Below are 23950 nucleotides of genomic sequence, written 5' to 3'. Positions count from 1 at the left end.
ATGACCATATGCCCGCTGACTGTTACACACTTGAGTTAGCAGGAAGAGCACTTCCGAGCTGTTCCTTTGCTTCCGTGCCCTCTGCTTGCAGGTGGGGTAACCAGCCGCAAAGATAAGGATGTTCATAGACTCTAGGTTTCCCAAGAATGTCTAATAGGTTTCTTCACATCTGGGCTTTTTTTCAAAATAGGACTCTCTATGTATATATTTTTAATGTCACGAATTGTCACATTTTAAAAGATATTATGCATCTGAAATTAAAGGAAAAGAAAAATGTTTTTAAGGGTTATGCAAGTAGGAATTGGAGAGAAGAATGGATGTATTCATAAAAGGCATTCTGAGGACTCACCAGCAGGATTAGAGAAGAACAATGGAATAGTTTTTCTCTAACAATGGAAGAACAATGGAAAAGGAAGAGTTAAAGCAGATAGGAGCCTCATGGCTGAGAGTATAATATACAGTATCGTTCACTTAGAAAAATTAAGAGGATTTGTTGGGCACATGATGTAAAACTCAGGGTTAGATGTGTCAGATTTAAAGCAATGACAATTTTCATGGAGTTCCAAAGAAATAAGCTAGTGCCCAGGGAAGAGGTCATAGCTGGAGGCTTCATGGGTTTTGAATCTCCCACATGAAGGAGATGGTTAAAGATATGGAGATGAAAAACAGCTCTGAAGAGAGACTGAGGAGAAAAAAAAAGTCTGAAGATTGAGCCTAGGAAATGGGAGAAAAGGATTCAATAATAGCCAGAGAGATGCAGCACTTTGAAAATCATAACAATAATAATAGCCAATGCTTCGTGGTCATTTGCAATGTGCTATGTGTTGTGCTAAGCATTTATTTTACAGACATTCACTCATTTAATCCACACTGCTATTGTTCTAGGCCATAATTATAACTTAGTTCTGCTTGACATCAGAGACAAAATCCCTGTGATGGAATCCCAAATAAATCTGGGAAAAAAGGTGTATTTTTTTTTAAGTGATCAACAGTGAAAAATATTGCCAAGGTCAGCAGATTGAGGACTGAAAAAAAGGGACTGAGTGGCCAGGATAATTTGCAATGTAGTCACAGCAGAGCAGTGAGGAAGAATGCCAAATCATGGGAAGGGGTTAAAGAGCAAATGGGGCTGGGCGCAGTCGCTCACACCTGTAATCCCAGTACTTTGAGAAGCCAAGGCGAGAGGATCACTTGAGGTCAGGAGTTTGAGGTCAGCCTGAGCAACATGGTAAAACCCCATCCCTACTAAAAATGCAAAAACAAAATTAGCCAAGCATGGTGGCAGGTGCCTGTAATCCCAGCTACTTGGGAGGCTGAGGTGGGAGAATCACTTGAACTCTGGAAGCGGAGGTTGTAGTGAGCCAAGATCATGTCACTACACTCCAGCCTGGGTGACAGAGTGAGATCCTGTCTCAAAATAAATAAATAAATAAAATAAGATAAGATAAAATATAAAGAGCAAATGGGGGGAAACAAGAGTTGCTATAGATCATTCGAGAAGCTTGTTAATAACAAAAGCAGTTAAGATAATAGTTGGCAGTGGCAGCAGGGTCAAGAGAGGATTTCAAAGAGGGAACTGTTCATGTTTGAAGACAGTGGAGAGAAAGAAATACAGAATGCTATAGGAAGAGTAACAGTAACAATAACCACTATTTCTGGGGAGTAGATTTGATATTAGGAATTCCCAGGATGCCCTGGGCTTGAGATAAGCCCACCTCGGAACAGGAGGAAGTCTTCCTCCTTCACATTCTCCCTGTGGCTCTGTCTTTTCTGGCTATAAGGTTGCTTCACTGAAAGCAAACAAATAGCATTGTGTTTATTTAGAGCGATGCTTTGTGATCTATTAAGAATTCAGATAAAGAAGCTAAGATAAAGGTGAACTAAGATCCCTGACTCATTGTCATTTCTTCTGAACCATCTGATTCTGAGAGAGGGGGCCCCTTTTCATGTTCACAGATTATGACTTATGAATAGAGATTTTCACAGGCTCTTCAGATGGGTACAAACACTCTTAATTTAAGGACACTATGCACAGCTTTGACTATCAATAATCCACACCACTGGCTACACTTGGGTTTTTAGTTGTATAAGTTATATTCTTCTTGGGTTCAGTGAGGTGGGTGATGCATGATTGATTTCTTGGCTTCTGATGCATCCTGAACTAAGCTGCCCTAGTTAATGAATCCCACAGAATGGATGGCTTCTCAGCCAATGACATGACAATTTGAACTTCAAAGTTTCCAGTGAAACAAACTAAGAAGGGAACTTTGCTATATTGATAAACTCTAAATTTATATTTTGCATATCACCAATTAATAAAATTATAGAATAAAAACATGTCTTTTTAAAGTATCTACATTATAAAACACTTTCATATACATTATCTCAATTGGTCTTTTGAAGTATTCATGCAGATCTTATTCCCACTCTTATTTGACAGTAGGAAATTGAATCTCAGAAAAATTGAATGACTTACACAAGGTCACGCAGCGAATTATAAAACAAAGTTTCAAGCATTCCTTGTTTCATTCACTGCAGCACATTGCCGATCAGGGAGTGAGCAGTAACTAAACAGAGCATCAGAAAGATAGAGGCCGCCATGCTGGTTTATACCTGTAATCCCAGCACTTTGGGAAGCCAAGGCAGGCAGATCACTTGAGGTCAGGCATTGGAGACCAGCCTGGCCAACAGGTGAAACCTGTCTTTATTGAAAAAATACAAAAATTAGCTGGGCAGGTGTGGTGGCACGTACCTATAGTCTCAGGTGCTCAGAATGCTGAGGCAGGAGAATCATTTGAACCCTGGGATTGGAGGTTGCAGTGAGCCAAGATTGTGCCACTGCACTCCAGACTAGGCACCAGAGCAAGACTCTGTCTCAAAAAAAAAAAAAAAAAAAAAAAAAAAAAAAAAAAAAAAAAAAAAAAAAAAAAAAAAGGAAGAAAGACACCTCTTTCCACAAGTAGGAAAGAGGATGACAGAGAAGAGCAGAATCTAGAAGAGTGTGAAACTAAAGAGAATGAAAAATGGGCCACTCATTCAGCTAGTGCTGAACTGCCTTGATTGTCCAGCAAATAAAGGGTGAAGGCATCTCCTGAAAGTGAAAGACTGATGGGATCCGCATAGGTAGGTGGGGAATGAAGACGGTTGGGTATAACAAAAGAAAACCCTTAAGGCTTGACAACATACATCAAGTCCCTAGATGCACCAGGCACCATGCTAAGCCCAAGGATAAAAAGATGAATAAAACATGATGCTGGAGGAGGAGTTTAAGGGACTAGCAAAGAGCTGCAGGAGCCCAGATGGTTACCAGAGACTGAATTTCAAATTTGATGAGTTAGTTACTTTTCTTTGGTAAAAGTGAATGAAACGTTCAAAGAATATGAAACTTGTGAATCAAGTAAGTTCTGCTCATCTCTCTGGCACCCATTCATTTAGTCAGCAAATATGTATTGAACCTTGACTATGTACCAGCACCGCATTAAATAGTGGGTACCTGAAGATAAATAGTGCAGCTAAATATCTAATCAGCAGATCTAAAATATCAATAAACTCCATTGTTTTACCTTCCTTATCAAAGATATTATGGACTATTGATATAATCTGTTTATTTTCATTCCTACACATCCTGCAGCTGTTCTTTTTGAATAGGCTTACAGATTTTTTTTTTGTTTATATTTTAAATCCATTCTTCAGACGTATAAGGAAGTTACTTGCTGTTTACTGTTTTTGTGAGTTTTACTTCACTTAGTACTGCAACCTATAGTTCTAAGGATGCAAATTCTCTGAGTATGTTACTGTCTTATCGCCCATAATGCATCATGTTTTTCATTAGTTTACTGACATTTTTCATGACTAAAGATTCTTTATGAAATTCATAATAATTTATGTAAGTGATGGATAGCATTTATTCCTATCCTATGTGCACACTATATACATTATAATACGTCATAGTGGTGTTCAAAGCAGGGTTTCTTAACATTGACACCACTGGTATTTCTAGCCAAGTAAGTCTTTGTTATATCGAGCTGTCCTTTGCATTCAGATGTTTAGTGGCATCCCTGGCTCTACTCATTAGACTCCATTAGCATTGCCCATACCCAGCTTTGACAACCAAAATTGTCACCAGATATTGCCAAATGTCCCCCAAGATGCAAAATCACGTTTGATTTAGAATGACTACTTCAATTTAGTCCTCACAATATCCTACATCTAAGATTTTTCAGTAAGAAATCTAAGAGTCTACCACTTGTGAAAAGTTTCAAAAGTATGGTTTCCCTTTGCCTGAGTTCTTACCACTACACTTTACTACCTCTCATATTGAGTCACTCAGGACATCACTGTCCCATAACTTCAAATAAAAAGTAGGACTTAGTTTTGCCTAGAGTTGCTTGTTGATTTTTAAGTGAGAAATGAAAGAAAATGCTTTAGAGCAATCAAAGAGAATCTGGCTTTAGAGTGATCAAAGACAAAGCAGCTGGAAGCCAACTACACCTCATCAGAGACATAATTCAGACAGAGCCTAGTTTGGGGAGGACATATCTGCTCCTCTACTTTCTCACTTTCCCCACATGGCCTCATCTTTATATTATCCTAAAATGCACACTTTGTGTTTTAGTACAGTGACTTATACAGAGACAACATTTCAGAGCTACGTATATTGAACTGCATTAATTGAAATATACTTGCTATTCAGGTTTCATCCCAGGTTCCCAATTAACCCAAGAAGTAGTTGCTGAATTTCAGATACCCAAAACTATGTTCATTGCGAGGTGGTGGAGAGAAAAGAGAAAAGGGAATCAGTCCCTCTGGCCTTCAGAAAAGCCCAGGTTTGACTGGACAAAGGGACAAAGTACAAACAAAGAAAAACCAGAGATCACAAGACTGAGCATGAGCAAGTAGGTGAGATTGGGCATGTAACTTTCATCAAGGCAACTGGAGCCTGAGCCAGGTCCTCTCTGTCCCTCATCACCCGGTGACCTTGGAGCTCAAAAGCCTTTCTGGGCCGGGCGCGGTGGCTCAAGCCTGTAATCCCAGCACTTTGGGAGGCCGAGGCGGGTGGATCACGAGGTCGAGAGATCGAGACCATCCTGGTCAACATGGTGAAACCCCGTCTCTACTAAAAATACAAAAAATTAGCTGGGCATGGTGGCACGTGCCTGTAATCCCAGCTACTCAGGAGGCTGAGGCAGGGGAATTGCCTGAGCCCAGGAGGCAGAGGTTGCGGTGAGCCGAGATCGTGCCATTGCACTCCAGCCTGGGTAACAAGAGCGAAACTCCATCTCCAAAAAAAAAAAAAAAAAAAAAAAAAAGCCTTTCTGGACCTCAGTTTTTCATCAGTTAATACATACATTTTAGATAAGGCTGTGATGTTTTGGGTCTGTGTATTGTCTATGGTGGGTGCCCAATTAGTGAGTAATTAAGGCCTAAGCAAATAATACCATTTCAAACAAACTATCTATCTATACAGCACCTTACAGTTTATAATACACTTTCGTATTCATTATCTCATTTGATCCTTATAATGATCTCAGGATATTGGCCAGGAAATTATTTTTCCTATTTAAGATGATTAAACTGAGGCTTGTAGAGGCTGGTCAGCAGTGGAGTTAAAACCCTAGCCCACATCTTCTGAAACAATGTGCTTTTCAGAAGCACACCATGCTGCCTCTTATGAAACATGAGGAAATATTTGTCTTTTCTTAATATCTCCCTTTTTTGGATTTTATCATCAGCTTAAGTTGCCTCAATGGGAGGATCATTGGGGATACCTTTATTAAGCCCCCTAAATGCAATGGGATATCCTTCTTCTGTGTTCTCAGGGCATCCTAAACTTAACTCTTCGTAGCACCAATCACTGTGATAATTACTAATCAGTCTCTGCTACTAGACTGTAAACATATTGAGGGCAGGGCCAGTATCTTCTTCAGTATTTCATTCTCGATGTCCACCACAGTGCCTGATGATAGGTGCTCCATAAATATTTGTTAGATTAACTGAATAGGAAAACTCAACGTAAGATTTGTAGAATTCCTAAACTTGCCACTAGGAAAGTTCAATGTCAAAACTTTATTACAGTTTCCCAGTCCCCAAATAATCCTGTACATTAATTCTGGGCTCCTAAGAAGCCAAGTTAATCATTTATGTTTTATAAAAATGATTTTCATCTTCAAACTGTAAAATGGAGTAAATTTACATTGTCAGTTTTAATCCAGTACCCTCGTGGGTATACTGCCACAATTTTATGACTATAACATTGGGTAACTGGATAGATGAGTTGCTAAACCTTAAATTAATATGTGTGTACTAGATTTTCTGTTAACCAGCCATCAGACTCACAGATGCAAACACTTACAGCAGACAATTATGTAGGCGACACCATAATTTATGATTATTAATGTTTTCACTATTTTTACAGGGTCTAATCAGCATGGCTCAACCACAGACTTTTGGTTCATTTACATACTATTCATAATGTCCACCTTCTGGATCACGGTTACCTTTGTAAGATTTTAACTTTTAAAAGATCAGAATAGGAAAGAGAAATTTGTATCAAGTGATATTTGAAATGAGGATATGTATACCTTAAACTTGGCTATATTCTTTCATATTTTGAACATCCTTAAATAAATAAAGGAGAGGGGATCACAGAAATGCTAAGACAAAGAAAAGGGGGTAGAAATTGTTTACCAAGGTCCAAAATGTTGTGTTTTCCTTAAAAATAAGGCAAGGGTGGGCCAGACACAGTGGTTCATGCCTGTAATCCCAGCACTTTGGGAGGCCAAGGGAGGTGGGTCACTTGAGGTCAGGAGTTCAAGACCAGCCTGGCCACTGTGGTGAAGCGAAACCCTGTCTCTATTAAAAATACAAAAATTAGCCAGGCATGGTGGTGCACAGCTGTAGCCCCAGCTAGTCGAGAGGCTGAGGCAGGAGAATCACTTGAACCAGGAAGGCAGAGGTTACAGTTAGCGAAGACCATGCCACTGCACTCCAGCCTGGGCCACACAGCAAGACTCCATCTCAAAGAAATGAAAAAGCAAAAAAAAAAAGGCAAGGCAAGGGCAAAGGGCATTTAGCAAGTAGCCTATGAGTATATTTCAGTCCAAGTATTATTATATATCTAAATCAATCGTTGATCTTCATTTTTTTTTTTTTTTTAATGTCCCATAGGATTTTCTGGAGACGGCAGGTTCACTTGCGGGCAGGAATTCGGCCCAGCACTATTACCAGCTCCTTCCCTCAGCTCATGTCCAATGTGGATGCAGCTTATGAAGTGGCTGAGCGGGGCACTGCTTACTTCTTCAAAGGTACCCTACATCCTCTATGAAAGAAATGGCAGGGCTGCAGTGCCCCATCCATTTGGCATATCTAGCCCTGCCAGCATTTGTCCAGCCATCACAGAACACATTTCAGTTGCCCTTTGTCCTCAGGTTGGGTATGAAATTCCACCCTACATTTGTTATACCCTACATTGTGTAACAGTGAAAGTGATGGCAGTGACCATTAACCAGAACCAAGCCTGTTAGCCTAGTAAGGCACTGTGTTAGGTGGTAGAGCCCAAGGAGCTAGAAACCTGGTCTCTGCCTCACAGGACCTCTGCTCAGAGTGACAGTGTATACTCTAGTGAGACCCTTTAATAAATAAAAGCCAACATGGAACTCAGTGTGAGGTAAACAATAGCCTTACTTCTATGCCGTGGTCAGAAGCAGCCAGGACAGGAGGATGCCTTCGAGCTCAGGAGGCGGACACACATACCAGTCTCTGGCTCTAACCCTTTACTATTTGAGTAACTTTGGGAAGCTATCTAACTGCTCTGAGCTCCACTGTTTCCTCTGTAAAATGATTATAGCAATATAAACCTTGAAGATGTGTTGTGACTATGGTAAGCCAAAGGAAGTTATCCAGTAAGTGATAACTATCAGTTTTAGCTTATATTTTCTTGATGCTGAGGGATAAAGGTAGAAAGCAAGTGCCAATTTAAGTAAACATCATTGCATTTTCATGTCACTTGCCCATTCTCTCTCATAGATCTATGAAGGTGAAATGAGATTAGAAATGAAGGATAGCTTGAAAGATGTAATATATTAAATGTAAAACACAATTCTACAAATGTTAATGCTTTCTTAAGGCATAAGTAGGGACTTCTGCCTCCAGGGAAGTTTGAAGTCTTTTATTGAACTGCATAGTTAGAAGTTTATACCTCCTGTTGGGTTATAGCCATGGGAAATATCCCATAAACTAACCCCATTTATGATCCTTCATAGAAATCTTTATGAGAGAAGTGTATCACCAAGAAGTGCAGTTTTCATAAACTTAAATTTCTGTTTACAGGTCCCCACTACTGGATAACGAGAGGATTCCAAATGCAAGGTCCTCCTCGCACTATTTATGACTTTGGATTTCCAAGGTACGTGCAGCAAATAGATGCTGCTGTCTACCTCAGGGAGCCACAGAAGACCCTTTTCTTTGTGGGAGATGAATACTATAGGTATGGCTTTTTTCCTTTTGACTGTCTATATGTATTCAATGAAAAGGATTAAAAAAAAAAAAAAAAAAAAAAAACCCTTCCATGAAAGAATGCAAGGCAAGTTTGCACTAACCCGTTGACTTTTTTCAGCCACTGGGGTGCCACTTACAGATGGTTGACTGTCTTCAAGATATGGAACCATCCAAATGATGAGTGAAACCTTCATTCAATAATCCCATTGTTTGGTCTCTAGAATACAGCACATCTTGATCTTTCAATGCGCTCATTAACTGGACCCCTAGTGGCCTAAAAGAGTAGATGCAGCATCACCAAATCCCTAACTACTCACTGAGAATGCCTTACTTTGCCGTTATGTGAGCATGAAATGCATTCCACAATACTCCATGATTTGGGGCAAAATGGAGATGGTCCTGATCATGGGGCTCTTTGAAGGATATTTCTGCTGGAAGGAAAAGGTCTTTTGCTTAGTCCTTTTATCCAGCTGAGAATACGAAGATTCTTCTTATCCAAAGGAAACCATATAATTTCCATGCCTGTCCTCAGGGGCTTCATATGAGCAAATCTCAATCAGATGTGATCTGTCATCCAATTGCTGCACATAGCATCACATCTCATCTCAGCTACTGAGTTTCTAATCTTAATTGACCCATGTTGAGGAACAAGTGAAGCTCCTTCAAAGATCACCTCTGCTTCTGCACACCTTTCCCTCTGTTTCAGTTTTCTCTTTTTAACTGTTTACCTAAACATCTGAAGAGAAAAGCAAAAGCAGATTCTAAGCAGGTGACAATGCTAGACACCTTAGGCTCATGATAGAGTCTTGAAGGAAACAGGAGAGCACCCAACTTTGTTCCAAGAACTTTCATTTTATTTCATATCACCTATTTTAAATAACCATTTTCGTGGCATAAAAGAAATTTTAAAACAATTTATATGTCATTTTATTCCATCTGACTCACATTTTCTTCCCCAACTTGGAACTGAGAAAGTAATACAAGTGAGGCACATATATATTTCATAAGAAAGCAAATTTCTTTTATAAAGAAAGAACTGCAAATAAATATGGACTCTGCTGACTCTTCTGGGCCACTAAGAGCACTGGAAGCATTGCTCAGTGTCATGTGGTGTCATGAGCTGTCACTTCCATACCAGTGTTTAAACCATGAGGCCAACTATTTTTATCTCAGACCTTTCAAAAACATGATGCTAGGAATTCACTTATTGAGGCCCTAATATCTGCAGGACAGAATATGATTCTCTAAAGTCTTTCTTTAAGATAAGGTGGCTGTAGTCACAGAGCTGACATACAGGAAGACAGGTATTGAGAAATCCAATTCCCCTGGTGAATTTTCAGAGAATGAAATCAAGAGAAGCATGCATCAGCATGTGTGTTGGAGTATGAAGACATTTATATTAGTATTATTCAGTTCACGTTTTAAAAGGTGTTCACAGTGTGATTCTCCTAGGAGGAGTTATCCACTCTCCCATTTCTCTCTTGCCAATATTTCACCTTGTCTTTGGTCTAATCTATCACCCACCAGCACCTGCAGTAAAATATATACCTTCAGCCAGGCTAAACTGAAGCTTAACAGCTAAGACAACATATGTGGGTAGAGATTCAAAATTCTCTGTAAGTTTTAAGATGGGAAGGTCAAAGGTCTCTGATTTTAGTGATGCTCATTCCCCCCAAAGAAAATCATCCTGTACATTTCCAACTGGTCCTCTGTGAGTATCTACTAAGAAGAAGTTTTTCATAATCTAAATTAAAACAGATTCATAAAAAAATTGGTCTAGGGCATTAACTAAAATGTTAACAAGCTTGTTTTGCTGGTTAAGAAAGGAAACTACGGTAGGCACTCCTAACCTTCCCAAGTTACGGAGGGTGTTAAGTGATATAAAGCATGCAGATACAGACACCTAGCAGTGTCTGCACAAAGTAGGTGCTCAAAAAGAGTTATTCTTCAGCAACAGTAGGAACTTATATAGTAACTAAAAAATAATTTCTTAACAAGTTGTGATGCTTAAGAAATTGCTTAAACTCCAGTATTTCTCTGAGTGGTGATTCAGACAAAAGTCTGGTCAAAGGGAATTTCCTGTTTAAATACCAAAGGCCCCAAACATTGGACTGAAATTACTGTTTTTGGCAAAACATAGATAATCCCTTCAGCAATGGGAGGCTTCTACTTTACATATTCCAACACACACCCTGGTGTATGCACCGAGGAGTAAGACAACCCCGACCTACAGCACAGAAGTTCAGAGAAAGCTATTGTACTGGCTGTATTCAGAAACATCCTTGAATTCTCCACAGTATGCTTTGCAGGGCCTCATCTGTGTGACATCTTTTTGTCATGTGAAGCCCTATATTGATTAGAAATTTAATTTAGCCACTAGTATAAGAGACCCCAAAATAATTGTGGCTTAAACACATGAAGGTTTGTTTTTCTCATATATGTAAAAAGTCTGACGGTTTAGAGCCAGTATGGCAGGTTGGTGATTACTGGGGACCCACATTCCTTTTAACATTTTGCTCTGCTATTCTTAACACATACTTCCATTCTCATGGTTGCCTCATGACTCGAGGTGGCCAAGGGAGCTTTAGCCATTATGTCCCTACTTTAGAAGGATGGAATTGAGAAGAAAGCACAAAGGAGATAATGAAGTTTTGTAGGTAAGCACATGGCCACACTCAAAAGTATGGAAGGTTCCAAACCTCAAGTTATAGAAAAAGAATTTCACTACATTGACATCCACTGAAAGTGTGTTAGGTCTTATTTCTCTTAGACATTTCTCAGGTTCTTCCTTATTCCTCATGCTATTTCAATCTGTGACATAAATAATGTGCCAAGGAAAGAAAAGCCTCTGGAAATTCTCCATGAACTCCCAGAGTTTGGACTCAGTTTAGTGAATAAAATGCCATGAGAACATCACCAAAGATCTTCCTTCACAGAGGATTGAAGGTTGGCTTGGTGCCCAGTTGGATTAGGCTCTAAAAGGGAGAATTCATGTGTCTGTGTGGTAGTTACTTATAGAGGAGCAGCACACAGAGGACCACAATGTCAAATCCAAATAGGAGGCTCTACCGTGTTGATGTCATTACATGCTACATCAGCAAATGACATATGGGTTAAACTTTGCCAACTAGAGTCACTTCCCCTTACTTTTATTTCTTCCTTTTATCTTTATATCAGGCCCTAATGGTTTCATAATTTTTCCATTTTTTACATTATTTCCCCTACCTATGGCTAACTTCTTCTTTTAGATGTTCTCCCTTTCCTACCAGTGGCAGAGCAGTGGCTACATCAAGGGATTTCTGGGGGCAGAGGCTTGTCACCAACTCTATAATTCTTCAAGACAGTCAGTGATTTCTGAATTTTATGCAAAGTGGCTTGCAAATCTGCATGTCCTGCCCTTTTTCAATCACATTGCCCCTCCACTCCAAATTACTATTTATCTACAGTCAGACCCAGGGCATCATTGCGGCAAAGTAGAATACATCTTCCACATTCTCTCCTTCCTGAATGCCTCAGAAATACTAGAAATAGATGTTTTTATTTGATGAGTTTATAGTCACTATAAAGAAATAAATAATAAGTAATAAAAACAAGTAAGACAAAATAGAGTTCAAAATCTTGTTTTCTAATGTTTTAAATTTTTTAAAAAATTATTACTAAACTACCACATTCAACCTACATTTATTAGGCATATTATGTGTCGGCTTGTGTACTAGTGACATTCAAGAGAAGGTGTGGAGTTTGCTGGTTAAGAATGGGCAGAAGTAAAAGACTCCTAGTGTTACTCTCAACTCTACCAGCAATTATCTGGCAATTTGGATCACCTTTCTGTCTCAGTTTCATCATCTGCAAAATGGGAGTAGAAATAGTATACACTTAATAGAATTATGGCATCGGATAAGAAAAATGTGAAATGCTTGTCACATAATAAGCAATCAGTTCATGTTACGTGTTGTTAATGCCCTCAACAGGTTTTACAGTGGAGAGTAAATACATAGATAAATAACTAACAGAAATCCAAGTGGCAAGAGTGCCCTGATACAAGACTTCATGGAGTTCTGTGGGCCAAAATAAAGAGGAAATGGCCAACTTAGCAAAATTATCAGGAAAGAATTCTTAGAGGAAGTGATGGCTAAGCTCCATTTTGAGAGTTGTGTAGGAGTTTCCCAGACAGAGGATGAGGTGGGGGTGGTGGCTTCCAGGCAGAGAAAGCAGCTGAAGCAAAAGCACTGATGCATGAAAAAGTATGTGAGCATGGGGAAAACCTCAAGCAGTTCAGTATGACTAGAACACAGACTAAAATGAGAAAGGTGGCCCAAGGAGAACAGGGTACAGATCATGTCGGGTCATCGCCTTTCTAGGGAGATCAGTGTTTATTCTTCAGAGAAGAGGGATATGTTAAATATCTTCAATAAGGGAGCAACTCAATAAATAAGATTTATTTTATAAAAATAACACTCTGCCAGCAATGTGACTGAATTAGAGGGAAACAGACTTGAAGTCAGATAAACTAGTTAGGCCAAAAGGCAATGGAAAGCATACTGAAAGTTCTCAAACTAAAAACTCAACCAAGATTCTTAAATCCACAACAGTTATCTTTGAAAAATGAAGGAGAAATAAAGACATTCCCAGAGAAACAAAAACTGGGAGAATTTATTGCTTGCAGATTGCCTGACAAGAGATACTAAAGAAAGGTCTTTAGGCTGAAAGTAAGCCTAGATAGCAATTCAAGTCCCTTCAAAAAGCCAGAGAGCACCAGTAAGTGTAATTATGTAAAAGTATAAATGCATATTTTCTCTTCTTTCTTCTCTTAATTTGAAAATGTAAAAATCAATTATATTAAACAATGTACATATAATTGTATAATTGTGATGTTAAGGCCAAAACATTTGGAGATATATTTGTCAATAACAACATAAAGGAAGCAGGTGGGAGCAAAACTGTATTTGTCGCAAAAAATGACACCAGATGGTAACTAAAATTCACAGGAACAAAAAACCAGAACCAGAAATGGTAAAAAGTTAATATAACAAAAGCTGCAAATATGTACATCCTCTTTTTTATTCTCTCAGCTTCTTTAGAAGACATTAAATTATATAAAATGATAATTACAACAATTACTTTGGGGCTTCAGATATATACAGATACATGTATAACAATAATAACACAAAAGGAAGGGGAAGAAATAGAGTTATATAGGAGTAATGTTTCTATATCTCACTGGAATTAATTTAGTATAAGTCTTAAGCAGATTTTTGTAAGTTAAGATGTATAGGGCAAGCCCTACATCAACCACTAAGGAAATCACTTAGAAAAATACAGTTAAGGCCGGGCGCGGTGGCTCAAGCCTGTAATCCCAGCACTTTGGGAGGCCGAGGCGGGTGGATCACGAGGTCAAGAGATCAAGACCATCCTGGTCAACGTGGTGAAACCCCGTCTCTACTAAAAATACAAAAAATTAGCTGGTCATGGTGGCACGTGCCTGTAATCCCAGCTACTCAGGAGGCTGAGGCAGGAGAATTGCCTGAACCCAGGAGGCGGAGGTTGCGGTGAGCCGAGATTGCGCCATTGCACTCCAGCCTGGGTAACAAGAGCAAAACTCTGCCTCAAAAAAATAAAAAAAAAAATTAAAAAAAGAAAAATACAGTTAAGCCGGGCGTGGTGGCTCAAGCCTGTAATCCCAGCACTTTGGGAGGCCGAGGTGGGTGGATCACGAGGTCAAGAGATTGAGACCATCCTGGTCAACATGGTGAAACCCCATCTCTACTAAAAATACAAAAAATTAGCTGGGCATGGTGGCGCATGCCTGTAATCCCAGCTACTCAGGAGGCTGAGGCAGGAGAATTGCCTGAGCCCAGGAGGCGGAGGTTGCGGTGAGCCGAGATCGCGCCATTGCACTCCAGCCTGGGTAACAAGAGCGAAACTCCGTCTCAAAAAAAAAAAAGAAAAAAGAAAAAAAGAAAAATACAGTTAAACAATTATAAAAGAAATTAAAATGTTACATTAGAAGAATTTTACTAATGCAGAAGAAAAAAGTGAGGGATGCATAGAGGAACCAAAAGACATGAGTTATATAGAAAACACAAAGTAAAAAGGCAAGCATAAATCCAACTTTATCAACGACATTAAATGTGAATAGTTTAAACAGTCTAATCAAATGGCAGACTGCCAGATTAGATTGTTTAAAAAAAAAAAAAAAAAGACCCAACTGTATGCTGTCTACAGGAGATACACTTTAGGTTCAAAGATACAAATAGATTGAAAATAAAAGAATGAAAAAAATATATCATGCAAATGGCAACCATAAGAAAGCTTGAATGGCTATACTATTATCAGGCAAAACAGATTTTGAAATAAAAAATATTACTAGCAAGAAGAAGGGCATTTTATAATGACAAAAAGTCAATATACCATAAAGACATAATCATAAACATACGTGAATCTAACACGGGGCCCCAAAAATGTATGAAGTGGTAATTGACAGAAATGAAGGGAGAACTCAATAAAGAAACAATAATAGTTAAAGATTTCAATACCCGACTTTCAATAATGGATAGGACAACTAGACCAATAAAGATTAAAAGACGTGAACAATACTATAAAACAACTAGACCTAACAGATACCTACAGAATGCTATAGTCAACATAAGCAGAAGACTCATTCTTTACAAGTGAATATGGAACATTCCACATAATAGACTACATGTTAGGCCACCACACAAATCTCAACAAAACTAAAACAACTTAAGTCATACAAGTATCTCTTCTGATCACAATAGAATAAAGCTAGAAATCAATACCAGAAAGAAAACTAGAAAACTTACAAGTATGTGGAAATTAAACAACACACTATTAACCAATGAGTCAAAGAAGAAACCATAAGGGAAATTAGAAAGTAATTAGAAATAAATGAAAAGTAAAATACAACATACCAGAACTTATGGAATGCAGTGAAAGCAGTGCTCAGAGGAAAATTTGTAGCTATAAATGCCTATATTTAAAAAGGAGAAAAATTTCAAATCAATAACTTAACCTTCCACTTTAAGACAATGGAATATCAACAACATATGAAATCTAAAGCAACAAGAAAGAAGGAAATATAAACATTACAATGGAAATAAATAAAATAGGTAATAAATAAGCAACTTGAGAAAAATCAACAAAACTAAAGGTTGGCTCTTCAAGAAAATAAACAAAAGTGACAAACTTTTTACTAGATTGACCAAATAAAAAAGAAAAAATTTAAATTACTTAAATCAGAAATAAGAGGAGACATTACTACCCACATTCCAGAAATAAAAAGGATAATGGACTACTATGAACAACTGCATACCAATAAATTAGATAAATGAAATTAACAAATTCCTAAGAAGCCAAAATCTGGTAAAAATGAGTCAATATGAAATACATAGTCTGAATATACCAACAGTAAGGAAAGAGATTAAAGTAGTAATCAAAAACTATCCACAAAGAAAAGCCCAGGCCCAGAAGGGTTCAATGGTAAATTCTACCAATACATTTAAAGAAGAATTAATGTCAATTTTTTACAAACTACTCCAAATCTTAAAAGAGAACAGAATTAATACCAATTTTTCGCAAACTTTTCCAAAACCCAGAAGAGAAGAAAACACTACCTAACTCACTGAAGTCAGCATTATCCTTATATCAAAATCAAACAGAAACATCACAAGAAAATAAAACTTCAGACCAATATCTATTGTGAATAGGGCTACAAAAATCCTCCAAAAACACTAACAAACTAGATCTAGCAACATATAAAAAGAATTATACACCAAGACCAAGTGGGATTTTTTTCCCAGGAATTCAAGGTTGGTTTAACATTCAAAAATCAATTAATGAAATGTACCATAGCAATAGAATAAAAACAAAAACCATATGATTATCTCATTCAACAACGTAGGATTAAAAAAAAAAAACTTCTCAACTCAATAAAGAGCATCTATGAAAACCCACAGCCGATGGCATTGTCAGTGGTGAAAGACTGGATGCATTCCTCCTAACATCAAAAACAAGACAAAACATCCTCATACACTGGTAGTAGAAATGCAAATTAGTATATCCACTTTGGAAAACAGTCTCCTACTCCTCAAAAAGTTGAACATAGAATTATCATTTGACCCAGAATTCCACTTTCTCTTGGGGATATGCCCAAGAGAAGTAAAAACATAAGTCCACATAATAGCTGTATACCAATATTCATAGCAGCATTATGCATAATAGATGAATGGTGGAAACAACCCAAATTTCCATCAAATGTTGAATGGATATATAAAATGTGATAAATTCATACAATGGAATATTATTTGGCCATAAAAATGAACTGCTGGTACATAGTACAAGATGAATGAATCTTGAGAGCAATATACCAAATGAAAGATGTCAGTCATGAAAATCTGCATATTATATGATTCCATTTATGTAAAGTTCTCATAAGAGGCAAGTTTAAACAGACAAAAAATAGAGAGTGATTGTCTAGGTCTGGTTGAGATGGAGAGATTGGGGTGTGGGATACAGGACTTAAGAGTGAAAAAGCATAAGGTTTTTCTGGGGCTGAGTGATGGCAACATTCTAAAACTGATTGTGTTGATGGTGGCACAATTCTGTGAATACAGCCATGTATCACTTGCTTAACAATGGAGCTATGTTCTGAGGAATGTGCCATTATGTGATTTGGTCAGTCAGCAAACATTATAAAGTGTACTTACACAAACCTAGATGGTATTGCTTACTACTCACTTAGGTTATATGGTATACCCCATTGCTCCTATAGCTCCTACAAACCTATACTGCATGATACTGTACTGAATACTGTAGGCAATTGTAATACAATGGTATTTGTGTATCTAAACATAGAAATGGGACAGTAAAAATACAGTGTTATAATCTTACGGAATCACTATCATATACATGGTCTGTCGTTTCCTGAAATGTCAATATATGGCACATGACTGGGCACTAAAAAAACCACTGAATTGTTTAAATAAGAGAGAGAACTGTTGCAAGATTTTTGCCAGAGATGATAAGTTTAGGGATTGGGGTTGTTTTGATTGTTTTTCAAGCAGTAGAAAGCATAGGTCTGGGTGACTGACTAGTTGGGGGTCATTTCTTTAATAGATGGGTTTCCAATTTTGGCATTTACCAAGACAGTAAACTTAAGAAATGAAGCAGAATTAGGGGAACAAGAAGCAGTTTCATTTTGTACATATGGAGTTTGACATTCTAGTGAGACCTGAGAAGAAAAATATCAAGAAGAGAGTTGGACATACAGGTCTTTAACTCAAGAGCACTCAGGCTTAGAAAGGTAAGTTTGGAATTCATCATGTAATCAGGTGGTGACTGAGGTCATGTGAGGATATGAGACTGCCAGGAAGATGGGGTTCAATGGCAGCACGTGATGTTTGTTATAGAAAACACAGAATACATGAAAGGAAAAGAAATTCTTCCAATTGCCAACACTTGCTACATCTTTTGATACTCATTTAATATTTTTCTTCTATTTTTTTCCCTTCAGTTTTTCCCATTTTTAAGTAGTTATGTATGCATTTTTTGTCCTGACATTCTTCTACTTAATATTATAAAATATATATTTGTCTATGTTGTTACAAATTCTTTGTCCCAGAATCTCCTCACAATCATTTTCCTCATGGGGTCCTATTTCTTGACTCTTATCTGGGATTGTACATGGCAGCTTCCGCCTCTCCTGCCTTCTCTTTGTTCCTGATCACTCTCCCACCTGCCCTTCTCTAGTATAGATCACAAAGGCCACTTCATTCATGAAAGTCATGTGATTTCTGGCTGAAAGTTGATCATTAACTTCAAAATGGAATTTCAGATTTCTATTTCATTGTCCCTCCTTACCCACACTGGAAAGGTCACTTTGAGGAAACTTCCTGAAACCATCTCAGAAAGACTTTATCAGTAAATTCCCCTTTTTGCCATCCTTTCTTGCATTCTCTTTAAGCCTCTTTTAGCAGACTCAGCTCCCCATTTAGTGCTTCCAAGAGGGTAGAAGGCACTCAGGTATGTCACTGCCATACAACTGAAATCAGCACAGTCAAAACACCAAAAATGCCATCTAAGTTCTAAGCATACAGATTAGGTTAAACAAAAATGCAGGCACTTTGTCAAAACAGTCCCTGAGTCCTTAGAATACAAATGAAATGTGGAGAGTAAGATAACAAACCTGAAAAATGACATCAGATATCTGTTGTGGGCAATCATTTATTTAATATATATTAAATGTGGCTACCTTGAATCAATATTAAATGATGAAACAAAGGCCCATAAAGGAAACAAACATAATTACAGATCATTATTTCTAGTTTGGTATTTAGGTTTCACAAACAAGGCCTCAGTGATGAGAGGATATATGCAATGATTTTAGCAGATACTCAAGATATAGTTGATTCTCAATAAAAATTGTGTTTCTTCCCTTAATATTGAAATTCAGCTTCTATTTATTGATGGCTGGCTCACTGTGCCAGGAATCATGCTCAGTGTTTTCTCATACTTTCTCATTGTCCCATCTACCTTTTCAACAATCTTGAGAAATAGGTATTTCGTTAAACATTGTGTCTCTGAGACGTTACATGATTCACTCAAGATCACACAGCTACAATGGTCCATCTGAAGCTCTATTTCATGTCCTCTGAATCCAAATCCAATTGGCCTTCCCATCCACCACATATGTTTATTCTTCAATTCTCTTCACCATTTATTTATTGTTAGTCAAAACGCCTGTGATCTTCATCCTATTACATAATCTCCTTTTCTGTTCTTCTCTCAGCAAAATCCTCACCATACCAGCAAACCTTCTTCATCTTAATCCTCTCTCTGACTTGGTTCTCTGGACTACCTCCAGCATTTTTTACCCCTCCTTTTTCACCTCTTCTCAACCTTGCCTACTACTGCAAACATTACCTTGTAAAGTAAGTTTAAAGATTAAAGATTAAACTCCTTAATGACTTAGGATCCCAGATCAAACCATAAAGTTCACTCAACCTTATACTGACAAGTCAGAGTTAATGGTTCTTGGTGCCAAAATAAATGACAAAGTCTGCTGGTTTGAGCCTGCTCTTGGTGCTACATGTGCCAGGTACTTGTATGTGGTGTGTGTGTGTGTGTGTGTGTGTGTGTGTGTGTGTGTGCATGTGTGTGTAAATTGTCTCTTTTCCTCATGACCACTGTTTTCCAGATAAGAAAAACCAGGGCTCAGAGTTCAACGTATGTTCTCCTGATCACAGAATTAGCAGGTAACAGAGTTAGAAATTCAGACCCAGTACCATCAGATTGTATGTGTTGAGCTCTTTGCACTGTAACAGAAATCCGTAAATATCTGTTCACACACAAAGGGCTAGATCATCACAAAGTTCTCACCAGTTCACGGCTAAATAAAAACAGCACAATATTATAAACCAGGGAGCTGCAGTCTATGTCAGCATAAAACCAGATTATTGTCAAGAATCATTCTGAGTTTATGTCCTTTCTGCCTTTTTGGTGTTAACATTTCTTTTTCCTTGTGAAATGATAATGAAAACAGCTGGTAGTAGTTCTTTTGATGGTTAAATGGTAATGTTCTTAGTAAAATTAAAAGTAGGTAACCTTGTGTTAGTGATGCAGGCCCCTGTCTGCATGTCTACACATAAAGTCCACATGACCTATTAATGGTTACAGTTAATATGAATAAAATGCTGGGAGAGTTAGCTTCCCCCTCCAGCCCCAAACATTCAGTAAAACAGCTCAGTCCTGCACTTAGTTTTAGCCTGAATAGTCTTTTTCAATGTTTGCCTCTGGCTCGGCATCACTAGAGAGTTGTCCCCGGCCTATGTAGTCATAGCCACACAAGAGGCACATTTCAGGAGACGGTGGGTGTGACCTGCTGCCATGGGAAATTTCTCAGCAGCCCAGGTACTGGAAGAAATTTTCTGAGCTTTTGGTGGGAAAGGAGTGGGGTATCCACCTGGGAATGTCCCCATTTGGAGCTCTGTGCTAAAGAAGAAGGGACTTTCTCACACTTTAAATGAAGTCTTATTCTCATACATATCACGCTAACTCACACAGTCACAGTCTTTTTTTACAATGGGTAATTTAGATCACAAAGAGATGTATTAATCAATCTTCAGAGTTATCTTTGAATGCTGGCTGCTGACCCAGAAAAAGAAAGCAGGTCTACTATTCAGTCAGTCATATAAGCTTTCCAAGAAACAAAAACAATGGAATTCAAGTAAATTGGTTTAAAAGACAGAAGTTCAATTATTACATATTCCTTGGAACTGATTTACTTATTGTTCACACATTTATTCATTCAATGTGCATTACTTGTTCAACCCTTTCTTCATGGATACACAGCACTAAGTTCATGAATAAAAGCCCCTATGAAAGGCTTCGATTGTTTGATGAACCAACAAATGGATACACAGAGAGAGAAATAACTACAAGAATAAACAAGGCAATAAAAATATATAGAGTTGCTTTCAAAAGGCAAGTGTTTTTTGAAGTTAACAGAATGTTTTGCTATAATATACAGAATGAGTAATTCTAAACAATATATGTAGAAATTTTTTGGAGGCTGCTTAAAACAAGTGACCTCCAAGTTTGTGGTACCAGAATCTCAGGAACATGGGAGCATAGTGATAAAGGTCTATAATCTCTTTTAGGTATTTCAAGAGTCCAATTTAAACAATAAAAAGGGCCAAATCCAGTGGCTTATTCCTGTAATCCCAGCACTTTGGGAGGCTGAGATGAAAAGACTGCTTGAGACCAGGAGTTTGAGACCAGCCTGGGCAACATAGCAAGACCCTGTCTCTACAAAAACTAAAAATTAGCCACGGTGTGGTGGTACATGCCTGTAGTCCCAGGTACTCAGTAAGCTGAGGCAGAAGAATAATAGTGTGAGCCTTGGAGGTCAAGGCAGTGGTGAGCTGTGATGGCACCACTGCACTCCAGCCTGAGCAACAGAATGAGACCTCATCTCAAACAAAAACAAAAACACAATAAGGAAAAAATAAACAACAACATAAGTGCATGTGTATGTGTACATGAGAGAGAGAGAGAGAGAGAGAGAGAAAGAGAGAGAGAGAGAGAGAAAAACACCTAAATAAGTTGCAGGTGTGCATATGCCTGACCATATATAGTGTCATCTACAACAGTTAAAATCTCTTATTAATATTATTTATGAAATAATACTTTTTCTAGCTACGATGAAAGGAAAAGAAAAATGGAAAAAGACTATCCAAAGAATACTGAAGAAGAATTTTCAGGAGTAAATGGCCAAATTGATGCTGCTGTAGAATTAAATGGTGAGTGTTTCCTCTGAAAACTTTCTTCATGAAAATTATCATAAGAAATCTGAGCTCTGCTTTAACACAACAGAAAATGGATTTCCAAGTGGGAGTCATTGGTTCTTATATTTGGTCCTAGGTCCTTTCATAACTTTAGCTAACCAGATTATCCACTAGAAAGAGTAACTATAAAATGTCTGGTATTGTAGTTCTCTCTTTCCTAATAGAAAGTTTTTAAACTATAGCTTCAATCAATTAGTCAGCTAGATCATAAAGTCTACCTGGGTCAAGATTACCTTTTCTATCTTTAAAATAGACATAGTCTTGGCCAGGTGCAGTGGCTCATACCTGTAATCCCAGCACTTTGGGAGGCCGAGATGGTAGAATCGCTTCAGTTCAGGAGTTTAAGACCAGCCTGGGCAATATGGTAAAACCCTGTCTCTACAAAAAATTAGCAGGGCATGGTGGCACATACCTGTAGTCCCAGCTACTCAGAATGCTGAGAGTGGGGATCACTTGAACCCAGGAGGTCAAGGCTGCAGTGAGCTGTGATTGCGCCACTGAACTCTAGCCTGGACAACAGTGATGATACGCTCTCTCAAAAAGAAAAAAAAAAAATCTCTCAATCTTCCATCACCCAACTCCTACAATTTAACACATAGCTAGGAAAGTTGAATAGAATTTTGTTGAATAAATTTAATTGAATCTTCTGAATCAATCAGTTAGCATATTCTTCTTGAAAAAATAGCACAGGGCTGGGCAATGTTCAGAAGTGCAAAGACCATTCCAGATGTGGCCTCTGCTCTCATGAAATGGTTCATCCAACACAGATGAAATGACTGGAAAACAGACAATCTATAATTTCGTATTGAGTCATGTGGTAGACTTCACAATAATTGCAAGAGCTGATCTGAGAAATGAAAGATCAGAATTGGCAGCAGTCATTGGAAATGTTATAGTGAGACTTTAGATGGGTTTTAAAGATTGGACAGAGGCTTCACCAGAGAAAGAACAGTCGAGGGGCTTCCTGGAGGAGAACAGCCTTAGCAGAAGCACAGTGCATGACTAAGCATGGCACATTGGATGACCCCAAAAGAAGGCCTTACCCTGGCTGGAATAAGGAGAAAGCTCAGAAATGACTGAGAAGTTGAGAAGTTGGGTTCTAGGGTAGGGTGGAGCCATGCAGAAGACAAGCTAACTGCTGCCTGACAAATTCGCAATTCCCCTTTGATGACACCTTAAGAAAATGACAATTACAAATTCCATTTATAATTTTGCTGGTCGCCGGGCGCGGTGGCTCAAGCCTGTAATCCCAGCACTTTGGGAGGCTGAGGCGGGTGGATCACGAGGTCAAGAGATCGAGACCATCTCGATCAACATGGTGAAACCCCATCTCTACTAAAAATACAAAAAATTAGCTGGGCATGGTGGCGCATGCCTGTAATCCCAGCTACTCAGGAGGCTGAGGCAGGAGAGTTGCCTGAACCCAGGAGGCGGAGGTTGCGGTGAGCCGAGATCGCGCCATTGCACTCCAGCCTGGGTAACAAGAGCAAAACTCCGTCTCAAAAAAAAAAAAAAAAAAAAAAAAAAAAAAATAATTTTGCTGGTCATCTTCAGTAACCACATTTTCAACTTTGTCTCTTTTAGGCTACATTTACTTCTTTTCAGGACCAAAAACATACAAGTATGACACAGAGAAGGAAGATGTGGTTAGTGTGGTGAAATCTAGTTCCTGGATTGGTTGCTAAATAGAGAACCTTGGTCTTCCCAGCAATGAGGATGATGGCAAGCAGCTTCTAACCGGATCTTAAGGACTAAAGCAGAATGTAGGATAGGGATTCTTCCCATGGCCTTCAAGTCAAATTAGAATTCATTGAAAATAATGTTTCCAATTTTTTTCATAGTTGTATATTCAGAATTTTCACCCACATTAGAAAGTGTCTATATGGGCAATTTTATACAAAATCCAAATCAACACAATGCACTCTCCAGTTAGACACCATTACTTTTTTCTTACCTAATATATACTGAAGCAGATCAGTTTGATTTTTATTTCCAGGAGGAAGCCTAGTGGTAAATTCCATGACATATACTATAATTCTTTTAATAGGAAATGTTATTACTATGCAAATTATAATTATTTTGCAAGCAAC

General features: G+C 38.2%; 1 protein-coding gene across 1 annotated transcript in view; it reads left to right on the top strand.

Moving 5' to 3' along the window:
- The window catches only part of MMP20 (matrix metallopeptidase 20), a 46120-nt gene extending 22575 nt beyond the window's left edge, over positions 1 to 23545 (top strand). The window contains exons 7-10 of the mRNA XM_003923773.4: positions 7168 to 7304; positions 8329 to 8485; positions 21712 to 21815; positions 23445 to 23545. Coding sequence (XP_003923822.1) covers positions 7168 to 7304; positions 8329 to 8485; positions 21712 to 21815; positions 23445 to 23545 — 499 coding nt within the window. The remainder of the gene's footprint in view (positions 1 to 7167; positions 7305 to 8328; positions 8486 to 21711; positions 21816 to 23444) is intronic.
- The last annotated feature ends 405 nt before the right edge of the window (positions 23546 to 23950 follow it).

This window comes from Saimiri boliviensis, chromosome 6, assembly GCF_048565385.1.
Source record: "Saimiri boliviensis isolate mSaiBol1 chromosome 6, mSaiBol1.pri, whole genome shotgun sequence".
In the NCBI taxonomy this organism is placed as follows: Eukaryota; Metazoa; Chordata; class Mammalia; order Primates; family Cebidae; genus Saimiri; species Saimiri boliviensis.
Note: the sequence above shows the minus strand (reverse complement) of the source record. Positions and strands in the feature narration are given on the sequence as shown.